This window comes from Corvus moneduloides, chromosome 16 (genome assembly GCF_009650955.1).
Source record: "Corvus moneduloides isolate bCorMon1 chromosome 16, bCorMon1.pri, whole genome shotgun sequence".
Classification (NCBI taxonomy): Eukaryota; Metazoa; Chordata; class Aves; order Passeriformes; family Corvidae; genus Corvus; species Corvus moneduloides.
The window spans coordinates 8425057-8440566 of NC_045491.1; the positions used below are offsets into that span (position 1 = coordinate 8425057).

General features: G+C 53.3%; 1 protein-coding gene across 2 annotated transcripts in view; it reads right to left on the reverse strand.

Moving 5' to 3' along the window:
• The window catches only part of CACNA1H (calcium voltage-gated channel subunit alpha1 H), a 160784-nt gene that overhangs the window by 106891 nt on the left and 38383 nt on the right, over positions 1 to 15510 (reverse strand). For both annotated transcript variants that reach the window (XM_032125987.1, XM_032125986.1), the window contains exons 3-4: positions 2313 to 2424; positions 525 to 658 (exon numbers count right to left, since the gene is read on the reverse strand). In XM_032125987.1, coding sequence (XP_031981878.1) covers positions 525 to 658; positions 2313 to 2424 — 246 coding nt within the window. The remainder of the gene's footprint in view (positions 1 to 524; positions 659 to 2312; positions 2425 to 15510) is intronic.

A 15510-nucleotide genomic window follows, 5' to 3' on the forward strand; every position in this document is an offset into this window, starting at 1 on the left:
GGAGCTGTTTATTAACACATCCTGCACAAACCAGCAGCTGGGGGAGAGGGAATGAATCCAGGAGGAATTGAAGAAAAACCAGGAGGAGTTTACAGGAGGCTTGGGATTTGGGTTAACTCCTGGTCAGCTTTTCCCCCTGGGATTTCAACCTTCTTAGTGGGAGTTTGGGGCTGTTGTTCTCCTTGTTTGCCCCATTCCTGCCTCACTCCGAGGGTGGTACAGGGTAGGAATGGGGCTGAGCTGCTCTGGGGGTTTTATTTGGAGACAACAGCACCGGGACATGTGGATCAGCTCAGGATGCGTTGATCTGACGGACATGAAAGGATTGCTACAAAAACCCCACAGCTCTGCCCGATACTCACAACTCACCCCAAACCCAGCATGGTTTTGGGGTGGGGATTAAAAGGTCTGACTTGGGAGGTTCTGCCTCCCCAGGCATTCTGAAAACCAGCCAGGACAAGGCACGGATGTGGCTCGCTGGGATTTTCCCGCTCTCAGGATAAAGGGATGAGGCGGTTACTGACCCTGCCATGACGATGAAGAAGTCCAGGCGATTCCAGGTGTCCCCAAGGTAACACTTCTGCCCGAAGATGCCCAGGGCCACCATCTTGATGACCATTTCCACGGCAAAGAAGGCGAAGATGAAGTCATCAAACGCCTGGAGAGTGGGAAAAGAGGATTTGAGTCAGTCCTGCTGTGCTCAGAGAGGGAGTGATCCGAGCGCTCCCACCACGGGGACATTCCATGTTCCCTTCACCGAAGTGCCACCTACCAACCCCAAAATCAAAGCTGCAGGGTGGTGGCACCCCCTGGCACAGCTCCTGGCTCATTCCAGGGCTTGGGAGGTGCCCCCAGCTTCTGCTCGTCCACACGAGGATGTCACAGGGCTGGAGCTCTTCGGCTCCGGAGCCAGGCTGGGAGAGCTGGGAATGTTCACCTGGAGAAGGGAAGGCTCCAGGGAAACCTCAGAGCTCCTTCCAAGGCCTAAAGGGGCTCCAGGAGAGCTGGAGAGGAATTTGTCTTTATGAACCAACTTTCCCTTAAGAAACTACACAGGAATTTTGCTCCATAATTTCAGTTCAATTACTGGCACCCAAACGCCTCCATAACGAAGTTCAGGCTTTTCCACCTCATGTTCCACCCTCCAATCCCTCCTGCAGGCTGGGACAAAGCAGGGATAATGGGGATTTTCCAGCCCTTTCCTGCCTAAAACCTGTCAGGAAGTGTCCAAGGCCAGGTTGGATGGGGTTTGGAGCAACCTGGGATAGGGAAGGTGTCCCTGCCCATGGCAGAGGTGGAATGGGATAAGCTTTAAGGTCCCTTCCAACCAGTTTGGGATTCCATGGAGGATCCCAGTGGCCTTCCCGTATGGCTGGAACACCCCGAGGGAAGGAAAGCAGCAGCTCCATGCGGGATCCAAAGGAGCCAAGCTTGTCCCACCAGCACATCGGTGATCCAGGGTCGATGTCACGTGCTGGGAACGAGGGAAGTCATTCCCAGCTTGTGGAATGTGCGGGAAGCCAAGGAGCTGCCCACACAGCAGATGCCCGGGATGTGCTTCCAAAGCTGCTCCGGCGGGCAGATGGCAGCGAGGGGATGCCGGGAGGCAGCAGGGAGGGACGAGGGTCAGGCCCGATGTCCCCTGAGCTCGGGGTGGCCAACGGGGCTGGGGGCTCTGGAAGGGGGAGAATTCCCAAATCCACTTCTCCTGGCATGTGGAGGAGAGCAGGGATGGGCTCATCCCATGTTTTTTGCTCATGGAGAAGGGAACGGAGTGACAAAGGCAGTCCCTGGTGCCACACTGCACGGAGCAATCCCAGCAGGAGCTGGCTGGAATGGAACTGACGGAGGGGAGGGAGAGATTCCCCCTCATGGCGTTGGCTGTGGAATCATGGAATGGTTTGGGTTGGGAAGGACCTCAAAGCTCATCCAGTGCCACCCCAGCCAAGGGCAGGGACACCTTCCATAGACCAGCGTGCTCCAAGCCCCGTCCAAGCTGGCCTTGGACACTTCCAGGGACGGGAGTGCAGGAGTTCTGTGGTGTCCAAGGAATCCAGTGGGATCTGGCTTCCCGCTTCTGAGCCCCCCTGCCCTTGTTAAGGAGGGACAGAAAGGATCTTGTTGGGACAGGCCCAAATTAGGACTCACCCAAAGCAGAGCCCACACAGGCCAGGCTTTGCACGCCTTGGCCTATTGGAAAACCCATTCCTGCGGGAAAGCTTTTCCCGTGGAAAAGGAACACGATGGGGCCCCCATCTCTCAGAGCAGCCACCCCCTGCGTCCCACAAATCGCAGGGATGAGGGATCCTCACCTCCAGGATGGTGCAGCGCTCCGACTGGCATTCCACGTCCTCGCAGGGCTGGAACATGCCCAGGGTGACGCAGTTGAGCAGGATCACCAGCATGCTCACGTGCTCGAACCAGGTGCCACCGGCGTTAAGGACAGCACAGCTTTGCGAGGGGACAGCCCAGGCAACGTCCCATGGACACATCCAAACCCTCCTCCCATCCCAGCCCTTTCTCCCGGGCTTTTCCCAGCTCCCAATCCCGAGTTTTAGCAGGGAATCACCCCACATCAAGAGAGCAGCACCAGAACGGTGCCCGGTTCCTTGCTGCCATCCTGCTCTCCTTGTTTCCCTCTGGAGTTGTGGGGATGAGGTTCTCTCATTCCAACCCAATTCCCGCATCTCGAGGAGGGACAGATTCCACATCCTGATGGACGAAGGGAAAACAGAGCCAAGCTGGTGGGGCCAAGGATGAGAATGTTGGGATTCAGGATCATGAGTGCACAGAAAAGAAGGAAAGGGCTCCCAGTTGGAGTCTCCAGTCTTTAAAAAACCCCCGTCTTCCTTACGGGATCCACCAGCACTCAATTAACCGATAATTAATTGATCTAAGTAGGAAGTGGTGATTTGCATCAGTGCAAAATAGGCCCAAAGTTGCTGTTTGCAATTAAAAATCCCACAAAAAGACGGAATAATTCCATAAATTGAGCGGGAACGAGAGAACTGTTCCCAGGGAAAATAACTGAAAACATCTGGATGGAAATAAATGTTCTTTGCTTCCAAAGCCACACGTGGGGGAGGCAGAGAGAAGCGCAGGCACTGAATTGTTTCTGATAACAGCAATTCTCTTTGGGAACCTGGATAAAAAACCCTTCCATGTTGATTCCTTAGGAATATTTTATCCAGGATTTTATCAATTCACGATAAAATTTATTCTTTTTCCAGGGCTTCAGTCTCAAACTGGTTTTGCCCATTCTTATTTATCCAGAAGGGGGGAAAAAAGGTAAAATCAGTGAGGTCAAATCCTGCAGATCCCTAAAACCTGATCCCAATCCAGTTCTCGTTTTAGAGGGGCTTTAATTGGAAAATTCCGAGCTGGGAAAACCTTGGAGTTGGGAATGAACAGGGCAAACTTGGAAACATGCTTGTCTAAGATGGAAATAAATGTAGGAAATCAGAGAAATAAAGGAAATAAAATTCCAGTCCCCACGGGAGTGAAGCAGGAGAAGCTCCTGATGGGATTTTTCCATCAGGAAAATTCCCATGCTGCAATTCCAATGTTGGTTTAATTTCTCCCTCCCTCCAATGATTTCTTCCTGATTTTTCCCATCTTTAGGAGCTGTTTGGATGCTCTTCCCTCTTCCCTGACTGGAAGCACAGGGACAATCCCGCCCCAAATCAGACCCAAAAAACCCCAACCACGGCCACTCCCAATATTTGCATGGAGTGATGGGATCCATGTGAAATTCCCTATAAACAGGGCTCCCGTGCTATTCCCAAGCCTCCTGTGACATTCCCAGGGCTCCTGCAGTTGCATAAATTTCCTTTATTATATTTGCAGGGATTTTTTCCCCCCCTTTAAAGTCCCCAAAATCGGAGCCTGTGGATTTGGAACCATTCAAAGGCTCTGCTCAGCTCCCCAGAGCTTTGATCAGGTGCTTTGCTCATCCCACCTCCAAAAAATTCCTTTTTTTCCGTCTTCCAACGGATTTAAAAGTGCTTTTTATGGCTAAATAATCACCAGCAGGAGAAGAATCGTCCCTGGATTTGAAATCAGTGCCTTAATTCCTTAAAAACAGGCAGAGCCAACTCCATCCCTGTGACTCCAAAGCTGGAATTTGGGGGGTTTTAGGGTGGCAGAGGAGTGGTTTGGATTTTCCAAGAGAAAAAGGAAGGCTCTGCCACAGGTTTGTGGTCATGGATGTTTGGAGGGGAAAGGAAAAGGGGGGAAAGGAAAAGGGGGAAAGGGAAGGGGAAGGGGAAGGGGAAAGAGAAAGGGAAAGGGAAAAGGGAAAAGGAAAGGGGAAAGGGAAAAGGGGAAAGGGGAAGGGGAAGGGGAAGGGGAAGGGGAAAGGGAAAAGGGGAAGGGAAGGGGAAAGGGAAAGGGGAAAGGGAAAGGGGAAAGGGAAAGGGGAAGGGGAAGGGGAAGGGGAAAGGGAAAAGGGGAAGGGAAGGGGAAAGGGGGAAGGGGAAGGGGAAGGGGAAGGGGAAGGGGAAGGGGAAGGGGAAAGGGAAAAGGGGAAGGGAAGGGGAAAGGGGGAAGGGGAAGGGGAAGGGGAAGGGGAAGGGGAAAGGGAAAGGGGAGGGGAAGGGGAAAGGGGAAAGGGAAAGGGAAAGGGAAAGGGGAAAGGGGAAAGGGGAAAGGGGAAGGTGAAGGGGAAGGGGAAGGGGAAGGGGAAGGGGAAGGGGAAGGGGGAAGGGGAAAAGGGGAAGGGGAAAAGGGGAAGGGGAAAAGGGGAAGGGGAAAAGGGGAAGGGAAGGGGGAAGGGAAGGGGGAAGGGAAGAGGAAAGGGAAAGGGGAAAGGGAAGGGAAAGGGGAAAGGGAAAGGGAAGGGGAAAGGGGAAAGGGGAAAGGGGAAAGGGGAAAGGGGAAAGGAAGGTTGTGCTGCCTTTGCAGAAAAGGTGGAAAAGGTGGAGGAAAACCCACTGTGGGAAGAGTTTTGCTCTGGATGGAGAACGGAGCAGAGGAGGGAAGCAGCTCCCGCTCAGGGCTCAGATTCCCAGGGATGCTCCCATCCTCCCTCAGCCCCTCCAGCCCAAATTCCCCTCCTGCACCTCCGGCTCCCTCACAGGCATTCAGCTCCTGCCCTATTTAGTTCCCATCGGATTAATGCCAGGGAAATCCCTAATTGGAGAGTGGGATTACTCCCAGAGCTCTGCCCTAATGGGGCCGAGCTCCCTCCCGGCAGAAATTGAAGGGAATTTCAGTTCACTGCCCCTTCCTTACCCCTGGATCTGCAGGAGCCTCAAAATCTGGGATTGTCCCTGATTTCCTGCTTTTCCAGAGCCCCCAAAAGCCATCCAAGCTCCAGCAGCCCCATGAAAATGTCCCAAAAAACCCCCCTGGGTGTGGGGGGGGTGATGCTGCTTGGCAGGGTGGGATTATGGAGCACATTCCCAGCATCCTTCCTGGAGCCTGGAGCGGCTCGGAACATCCATTGAGGATGAAAATCCAGTTCTGGTAGGATGGGAAAACACCCGGAGGAGAAAAAGTGAGGAAAACGTGAAAAAATCCTGGAGCAGCACAAAGAGCAGGGAGGTGACTGGAGCCAGAATTCCCACAGAACATCCTTGTGGATGTTCCCACAGCAATTTTCCAGCTGTTTTCCAGCCAGGAGGTCAAGGAAGGTGAGGGATGGCACCCATCCTGCTGGCACCGGGATCCTCCCGGCAAATCCCCTAAAACCGTGACTCCGCAGAACCGGGAACGCGGCAGTTACCATGGCAACTCCCGACTCCTTGGAAGGGGAAGGATCCAAAAGGGGGATCCGGCAGAACGGCTGGAAGCAGAGAGGACTGCAAAGGGTTTGCTCCGTATTTCCCTCTCTGGCAGAAATTCCAGGGAAAAGACACCTCAGAACATCTGGGCCAAGCTCAAATTCCCAGATTCCCTTCGGGAAGGAGCAGCAGAGCCCAGGGGCTGCTCCCGGTTGCCTTGAGGGATCGACTTAAACTGAAACTTAGTCCTGAGTTTAAATGTGGCACCACAAAACCCAGGCTCTCTCTGTGTGGAGAGTTCCTGTTTCCAGAAGAGTTTCATGGCATAAAATGGGCTGGGTTGGAAGGGAATTTTAAAGCTCATCCAGTTCCAATCCTGACACCTTCCACCATCCCAGGCTGCTCCAAGCCCTGTCCAACCTGGCCTTGGACACTCCCAGGGATGCAGGGGCAGCCCCAGCTTCTCTGGGAATCCGTGCCAGGACTTCCCCACCCTCACTGTAAAACCCTTCCCCATCCCTGCAATGCTGGGAGGAGATTTCCTGCTCTGCAGGTCAAAATCCTGATTTCAAATCTAAAATTCCTCTTTAATTGAAAAATGGGAGAAAAATTCCCTGCCTGGGAATTTCTTCCTTGGCCGGAAGCTCCATCCTCAATATCCCTTTATCAATTCCCTCAGTACAGACCAGGCTGCCAGGCCTCATCCTGGATCTTTCCCTTTGAACCGGTCACTTCCCAACTCCAAAGAAAGCAGCGGAACCTGCTGGGATGTGGAGGCTCAGCCATCCCGGAACTCAGGCGGTTCCCTCCCCGTTTGCATGGAGATCATCTCCACCATCCATCCCTCGAATCCTACAAATATTCCTGCAGGAAAATGCTGGGATGGCATCACCACTGTGACAAATCCACCGCTTTCATCCCCTGCCTTGGGGTGAAGGATCCACCGCCCAAATTCCCAGGTGTTCCAGAGGGATCGGCCTCAGCTTCATTCAAAAATTCCCTAGTTCTCATTCCATGTTGGAGAGAGGCCGGAGCCACAAGCCTGGCACCCAGGAACTTAACACAAAAAGATCATGGCACTATTTTCCCAGTTTCCCATAATCCTATTATTTTTAAACCATTTAAGGGATTTTGGAGACTTTACCCATTGTTTTCCACTGCCAAATCCAGTGGGATTTGGCAGCATCCTGGTTATTATGGATCTCCACCATCCATCCCTCGAATCCTACAAATATTCCTGCAATAAACACAGCAGAAACTGTTGGGATGCCACAAATCCACCGCTTTCATCCCATGCCTTGGGATGAAGGATCCACTGCCCAAATTCCCAGGTGCTCAGAGGGAGCAGCCTCATTTAAAAATTCCCCAATCCCAATCCTCATTCCATACTGGAGAGAGTCAGGAGGCACAAGCCCGGCACCCAGGAGCTGAGCACAAGAAGATCATGGCACTGTTTTCCCGTTTTCCCATAATCCTATTATTTTTAAGCCACTCAGAGGATTTTGGAGACTTAACCCATTATTTTAACCCCTGGGATTTGGTGGGATCTGGGTTATTATGGATCCATCCCTGCTGCACCCGAGGCTGAGGGAAAACCCAAAGCCGTAAATCCCAGTTCTAGTTCCAAGGAAAAACCAATGTTTCCAGGAGGAGCAGCCAAGGGAATTTCAGTTTGTGGGGTTTAAGATGTGAGTGATGCCCTAAACACACACACACAGAGCTCCTGGGAATTCCACAGCATTCCAGGGATGTGCTGCTCCTCCGAGAGCAGCGGGATTGGGGGGTGATTTGGGAAGGAAAGGAAGGGAAAGGAAAAGGGAAAAAGAAGGGCGGAAAAGTGGAAAAAAGGGGGGGGAAAAAAGGGGGGGAAAGGGGGTGGAAAAAAGGGGGGAAAAAATGGGGAACATTCCCAATGATCCCTCCCAGGGTTACTCAGGGAGCAGCGGAGAAAGGATTTTGCAGCCGTAATTGAGGAGAAGGGGAAGCAGGCACTGTCTGGCCCCAAATTTCGGGAAGGGGCAGCGGGAAGGGGGAGCTGGCAGCATTCCCAGCTCCGGGCTGGAGGTGGATCCGAAGCAGCCACACATTCCTGCCTCATTTTCCAACATCTGCTCCAGCCACGTGCTGAGCTGGAGGAGACAAATCCCTCCCAAAGCCGGATCCAGACAGGGAATGCCCTTTTCACCTCAGGGATGACGCTCCGAGCTTCCAGGGGAACTCTCGGCTTGGCTGGGCCCTGCCACACTCCAGGCACTCCTTTCCCAGCTTTTCCCCAGCCTTTTCCCTGGCTCTGGGATGTGCAGAGCCTCGGTGGAGCCGTGGCTTTTCCAGCTGGTCCTGGAGCGGAGCCACGGCCGAGCCCTCGGTGCTCCCGGTGGATCCCAAGCTGGGCTGTTCCTGGGAATGAGCAGGGCTAAAAGAGGTCACAGGGGGCAAAAAAAAAAAAGGGATTTTGGAGCCTCCCGAGCTTCTGTTCCCTGCCTGAGCATCCCGGATACCCCCAGGACACATCTGGATCTCGGGGTGTCTGTGTGGGGCCAGGAGCTGGATCCTTGGGAATCCCCTCCAGCCCAGGAGATTCCAGAATTCCATGAACATTGAGTTTTAGGAATATTCCATCCAAAATACGATCCTACAACCCTGGAAGTCCCCATGGCCTGCTCCCTCCATGCTCCCTTTTCCCAGGGCAGGTCCTGGGATTTTTTTTTTGTTTTCATTTTCATTTGGATTCAGGTGGGAAAACCTCAGTGCCATTCCCAAAGAGCTGAGCGCTTTGCAGCGGAATCTCGGGATGGATTCCCATAAGCAGCAGCATCCATCCCTGCCCGGTACCGCTCGCCTATCCCAGTCCTGCAATTCCATGGATTGACCTGCTCTGTTCGGGGAGCGTCACTGGGAGAGGAAAGATGGTTTAGGCTCAGTTTATTTTTTCCCCCTGACTGCAACAGTGGAAAAAAGAGGGAAAACTAAAATCCAATCCCCAATCCAAGAGTTCCCACTCCACTCGGGATCCCTGGCACATTCTCCCGATGAATAGAGGCAGTTATTTTTTCAGGATAATTGAGGCAGCTTTGATTCCAGGGGCAGCTTGAGCTGATATTTAAACGAGCTCAAAGTTAAGCTGAGCTTTATTCTCAGCTGGGATTTTCAACTTGGCAGTGCAAGAGCTCCCCAAATTCCCGGGAGCTCAGGAATGACCTCAAGGCCGGAGTGACCTGGGAGCTGCTCTGGGATTGGGAAGGGGATGGAGAGGCCACGCAGGGTCCCTGTGCCACATTTTGGGGATAGAGGTGCCACTGGGATCATCCCAGTGCAGCACTTTGGGGTTTTCTCCCTCCCCAAACCCTTCGTTTTACGCTGAGGGGTTGAATTTCCCCGGATAAATCCAGCTTGGATGCAAGCCTCGTTTTTTCCACTTCGTTTTCCCATCCTGGATTAGCTGGAAAGGACTGGACACATCCCATGAAAGCTTGGAGGAATCCCAGGGAATACCAGAGCAGCTGATCCTCGGCCCCAAAAGGGACATGGGGGATATGGGGCACCCCGAGTGTGGGGTCCCACAAACCTTCCACCAGGAACACCAGGACACCACTGAGCCAAGGAAATCCTAAGGAGCTGCTGGAGCTAAACCACCTGGAATTCCTGCCTGGGGGTTTGTTCCTGGATAAAAAAAGCCCTGCTGGAGGTTCCCCAGGGATTCCCAGGTTCTTCCTCCTTCCCTCAGGCTGAGTTGGAGATGGCTGAATCCACCCAGGAGCTGTGACACATCCCTGAGCTGTCGCACTGTAATCCCAACATAAACACATTCCCACACATCCCAGAGACGTTCTCCGTGGATTTCTCTCCTGGGAATTCCCAGCCCGGCTGCTGTGGGATCCCAGACAGTCTCCACGATGTTTTATGGCTGCTCTGCGTGAGTAATGCACCTCCCTGCACCTCACCCCGAACGCTCTCTCATCCTCTCCCCGTGCTTCTCCTCCCTCCGGATTTATTCCCTTTTATCCGAGCTCTGCCGGGATGACAAATCCTCAATGCCAAAGGAAATGAGGCACAGGCAGATGAAGCACGGCTGAGGTAACAACGGATCCCACATCCAACTGACCCCAAAAATAGGGAATTGCTCCTGAATCTCCTCCCAGGAGCTGCTGCATACAGGAATTTGGGGATAAATCCCCGGCAGGCAGGACTGGCAGGGGTGAATCCCTGGATTCCTTGCTGGAGCTGAATCTTTGGCAGGTTCCAAGAGGATGAAGGGCAAATGAGTATCAGAAAAGCAAGGATTGGGATGATTTTGTAGCAAACCTCTGGGATATGGACCTTATGGGATATGGAGCATCCAACCAGGATCCTCCAGTCCAGCTGTGCATGGATCACACATGGATTTAGGAATTCTGTCACCAGGAGAAGTCCATGGACTCCCCCATCCCTCTGCTCCACAGCCTGAAAATGTCCCACCAGCAGTATTTTGGATCCCTGGATATCTCCAAATTCCATGGAAAACACCCCCGTCGGTGCCTCTGGGAATGCAAGGCCTCTCTCCTGGGAGCCTCCTCATGCAGAGCCCTCCTGGAATTCTCTCCCACCCACCCAGGGATTGGAATCCCACTTCCACATGGGATGCCCAGCAGCTCTGGGATCAGGATGCCACAGTGGGAAGAGGGAGAAGTCCCGGGAAGTGACTTTTGCTGCCACCTGTGACCTCAGAGCTGTCCTGGGTGGCCCCACCAGGCTCCGGAAACCAGGAGAAGCTCCCACCAGCCTGGAATTTTCCCTCTGCCATCTCTTCCTTCAGCCTCCAACTGGAATATCCCCCAAATAAATACAAAAACCATCTCAAGGTGCAGCAGGCAGAGAGGAAGGAGCAGCGCTGGCATCCCTTTGGATGAGGGAAAGGAGCCAGCAGATTTTCAGGCCACACAAGGCTCGGACGTGGAGTTTCCAACCCAAACTTCCAGGTTTGCAGCTGGGAAACAGCTCCAGGAAAAGCCAGTGGGAAGAAGCAGTGAGAAAAGAGGGATGCACATCCCACTGAGGGCCTGGTCCTTGTTTCCCACTGCTCCAGGTGAGCAGGGACAGGCTGGGGAGCCCAGCATGAGGAGGGGAATCTGGGATAAAGAGATGGGATTTCCTGGGGACGGGATTTCCTTCCCAGCTTTCCTGCAGCACAATTCCCAAGTATCCGTGTGGCTGGAGATGCCACCAGGCGCTGTTGCACGCACGAGTTCAGCCAGGCCATAATTCACCCACATTCCCATCAAGGCTCCTTCTTTTCATCTAAAATCCATCACCCCAGCAGCTCCTCCCCAGTGAGCACCAGTAAGGCCCAGTGGCTGCTCCCAGCGCTGCTCCCTGACCCAGCCCCACCCATTCCCACTCCAGGCTGACGTGTGGAATTCTCCAGATCCTCCCGGAAAGGCGTGGAGCGGATCCGAGCTCTAGCCCAGCCCTTATTCGAAGGGATGCTCTCACGGAGTCGAGCTCCACAAGCAGCGGATTTGTAAACAAACCACCTGAACAAAAGGCTCCCAAAGCTTGGGATTAATGGAAAAATCACCGGGCTGCTTTTTTCCCCCCTTTTCCTTTTCACACAGCGAGAAAAGAAAGCTCCCGGAAAATTCCCCCCGCAGCGTTTCCAACCCAAACAAGCGACGCTGCGGTGCCACGTGAGGAGCGAGGAGTGGGAGCTGCAAAGAGGTGACAAAATCCCTTTTTCCCACCCTTTTCCCAAGCTCTCCTACCTCAGAGCCCTCAGAATCACCAGGATTCCCTGGCAGGAGGTTCCTGGCCCTCGCAGGGGTCCCAGTGCTGCCACAGGAGGAGCAGAGCACGGGGAGGGGATGAGCAAGGAAATCTGGGGTTGGATCCAGGAGGAATTTGGGAGAAGCTTCTCGCTCTCCCTCCTCCCACTAATTAAGGCCCTGTTCGTTAGGGGTGGCTCAGGGAGCTGCAGCTGGCCCAGAGCTGCAAAACCCCAAAACATCATTTGTAAATAGCTACAGAATTCCAGGGATGCTTGTCCTGGAGAGCAACAGGTACCTGGGTGAGCAAGGCTTTAAACTGGGATGGAAATCCTATGGATTTGTCCCATCTTCCCATGTTTTTGCCTCCTGAGGGTGCTGCAGGGAACAGACTTTTGCTCCAAGCACTGATGGGTATTTTAATGTTGAGCTGCAACCCTGGGTGATGGCATTTAGGGCTTAGTCCTGGCTCAAGCACATCTGGAAACCCGACCAGAGCTGGCCCAAATCCAGCAGAGCACTTAAACCAACCTTTTCCTGAGGATTTCTCGCAGGTCTGGAGCGGGCAGGGCTTGAAATGGAAGGTGAGGATGAAGCAGCAGGACGGGAGGATGTGATGGGGGCAGGGGAGGAATTCCTGGGAAGGAAAGAAGGGCAGGAATTGGTGGAGAAATTGAATTTCTCATGTTCTGCCAGGGCACTTTTTGTTATCTCCATTTCCTCCTACAAAACACCGCTGGGGGCTGATTTCCAAGAGGGAATCACTCCAAGCTTTCAGCTGGAATTGGGGAATTCTGCGGCAAAGAGACTTTGCAGGAAGAACAACCCAAATCGGGTGGTTTTTCCCGCTCAATGACAGAGCAAAGCTAAAACAAGGCTGGGAATCAAAGCTCCGGGAATCCCAGGACTCGCAGAGCTCCGGGCGGGTTCCAGGCTGAGCGATAAACACGAGCTCAAATCAGCAATTCCCACCTCAGGCTGAACTTTCTGGAGCTGTCTGTGCCAAACTCCTTTTCTTGGATACAAATCCAGACATAAGTCAGGTATAAATTCATTTCCAAGCACAGCCAGGCTGGGAAAAATCCAGGCAGACAGCGGGATGAAGCTGCCAGGGCAATCCTTGGAAAAAGGCTTTGTGCTGCTCCTCGGGGAGAACGCGTCTCATGGATTGAATTCCAACGTACCCCGTGTTCCAGTCATTAACTGCGCGTAATAAATCCAGGGAATGCCTCATCCCACTTCTTGGGGTTAATTCTGGGAGGTTTGAGCTGCCGGGACCCAAGGTTTGGAGCTCGTGGCAGACACGGTGCCCGAATTTTCCTCCCGGAATTCCCACCTACCTCCAGCCCCGTGTGCCGCATCTGAGCTGCCCCAGGAGTTTTCCCAGCCTGGATTCTCCCAGAATCAAGGCCATTTGGAAGTGCAGACACCAGCACACTTCAGGCTCTTTGGAATTTTTCCTGTGTGGCTCCTCTGGATTTTTCCAGGAGCTCTGGCTCATCCAGCCTGGATAAGGCGGAGCTGCAGAGCTCTGCCCCGATGAAAGCCATGAAGGGCCCAAAACTCATTTAGCAGCGTTAATTGCGGCCCTAATGAACGTGGATCCTGCCCTCACTGGGCTTTTGAGGTCACTGCTGTCCCTACAGACTCCGGGTCGGATATTCCAGACTGGTTCTGGATCCAGGAGATGTCTCTGGAGATGTGGGATGGAACAAGACAATTCCTGTCTCTGCCACTGCTCCATGGCATCCAACAGTGAATCCAACCTGTCCCCAGGAGCTTCCCGTATCCTTCTCCATGCCTTGGACAAGGTGGGAATGGCCACAGCCTCCTCCTCTCCCGGTTTGAACAGCGGGACTGGACTTCTCCATGTTTCCCATTGCAAATTCCAGTTTGGAGAGCAGGATCTCCACATCTCCTGTACATCTCAAGGGCTTCGATCCCGAGCCTGGTTGTGTCCAGCCCAGAGAATCCCGGGATGGTTTGGCTCGGAAAAGCCCATCCAGTGCCACCCCTGCCATGGGCAGGGACAATTCCACTATCCCAGGTTTCTCCAAGCCCATCCAGGCCTTGGACTGATCCGTTCAAACTGCCCAGTTCTCCTCCAGCTTCCCACCACACCCATGGGATCCATAAACCCATTTGCAACCATGAATCCATCAGAAAATTCCCAGACCTCAAGCAAAACCCAAACCCTACAATAACAGCATCACCACCAACAGAAGAAGCAGAATTCTTCCCAAAAGATTCCTCAGATCCAGCTGCAAGCAGCAGGAACCCCTCAGCACTCCATCGGAATTTGCCACTGCTTTTTCCAGCTGTGAGTTAGATCCCAAAATCCACTTTTTTCCACCTGGGATGCTGCAGTGTCTGTAAGACCAAGCTTGGCATGACTGAATCCCTGTATCCCTCGATCCCTGCCATGACCCGATGCTTCCCAGTTGATGTCAGCTGGAATTTTCCGGATTGCCCCTCTCTGACTGTGCCAAACAATTTCCCCAGCAATCAAAATATTTTGCTGTCTCCAGATCAAGTAAAAATAACCCTCAATTCCCTTCCCAATTAGTCGAGGGCTGGAATGTGCAGCTAATTGGGCCTTTCTTGCCTCAAATGATCTCTGGGAAGCAGCTCAGTCCCATGGAAGCACCGGGCAGCACAGCCAGGACGGGATAATGGGGCAGCTCATCCTGGAGGGGTCTCACAGGGAAGGGAAAAAGGGATTTGAGGGGAAAAATGGGAGAGGAAAAGATGGCAAAGGCTGGAAAGTCATTGGATGCTCCAGCTCTAAGGCACGTGGAGGAATGGATTGAACTTGGAAGGAAAGAAACCCAGGGAGATAAAAGAACATTTCCTCGCGGATTAGAACCCGTTAATTGCAACAGATCTAAATTTGGGAATTAGCCTTTTGTTTCCCAAGAAACCCTTGGAAAATATTGATAGGGCCAGTCTCAAGTGGCCACTGCGGAGTCACTCGGTGTCCCCTGGGTGGCTCGGTGCCAGCTCAGGAGGTGCCACCCACGCTGCCTCCCGGGCACCCGCCAGCAGCACTGGCTCTTCCTTCCCTGCCTGTCAGCTCCTCTTTTGTCTCCGGCTGATGAATAATGGGAATAAAAACCAGGAATAAAAGCGGCGTGACAGTCAATTACTGCCTGTGATGAACCACCCCGGAGCAGCTCCTGCTCCGAGCGCCGCTGGATGCTCCCGTTAAACAAATCCATCCCTCCGGAGCGCGGGGTGGACGTGTAAACAGGGAAACAAAGGAGCTGCTGATTTATTTCCCTGTTATCCTACGGAATCGCAGCTTCCTAAATGTTAACGAGCCCACAGCACAGCACTGCCAGCTGGATTTGTAGGGAAGCCTGGAGTATGGAGTGAGTGTGGATCTCCTCAGTGGAGGTGTTGGATGGAGGGGGAAGGAGCTGCTCCAAGGGCCACCCAAAGGGCAGGAACTGGGACAACTCCTCGGGATGAACCCAAAACAAGGAATTTCGGCAAAGCGGCGCTCGGGTGGTTGTGGTTTGTTGGAATGGCATTTTACGGGATATTGGGACAAATCTGGCCGGGAGAGCTGTGGCTGCTCCATCCCTGGAATGTCCAAGGCCAGGTTGGGCAGGGCTTGGAGCACCCTGGGATAGTGGAAGGTGTCCCTGCCATGGCAGGGGTGGCACTGGGTGATTTTTAAGGTCCCTCCCAACCCAAACCATTCCGGGATTCTCTGAAGGCCTCGAAAGGCCTGATAATAAATCAGACAAAAGCCCAGACTCCAAAACCCTCTCTGCACTGGATTTTCGGGATTTCTCCAATCCAGCTGAGGTTCAGCCATGACCCAAGGGAGGAGCACAGTGGGAATTCCTGCTTCCCTCTTTCCAGCCCAGCTCCTGCATGGAAAATCCCATTTGGGATTTTCCATCCTGGCACAACCCCACCCTGCTGAGCAAGAGCCACACCCTGGCATCAGCATGGCAAAAACATTCCCAACTTCCTGAGGCGCCAGAGAGCTGGGAAGGGATCCCTGGGAATGCTGAGAGAGGAGCATCCCTCTCCTCCCC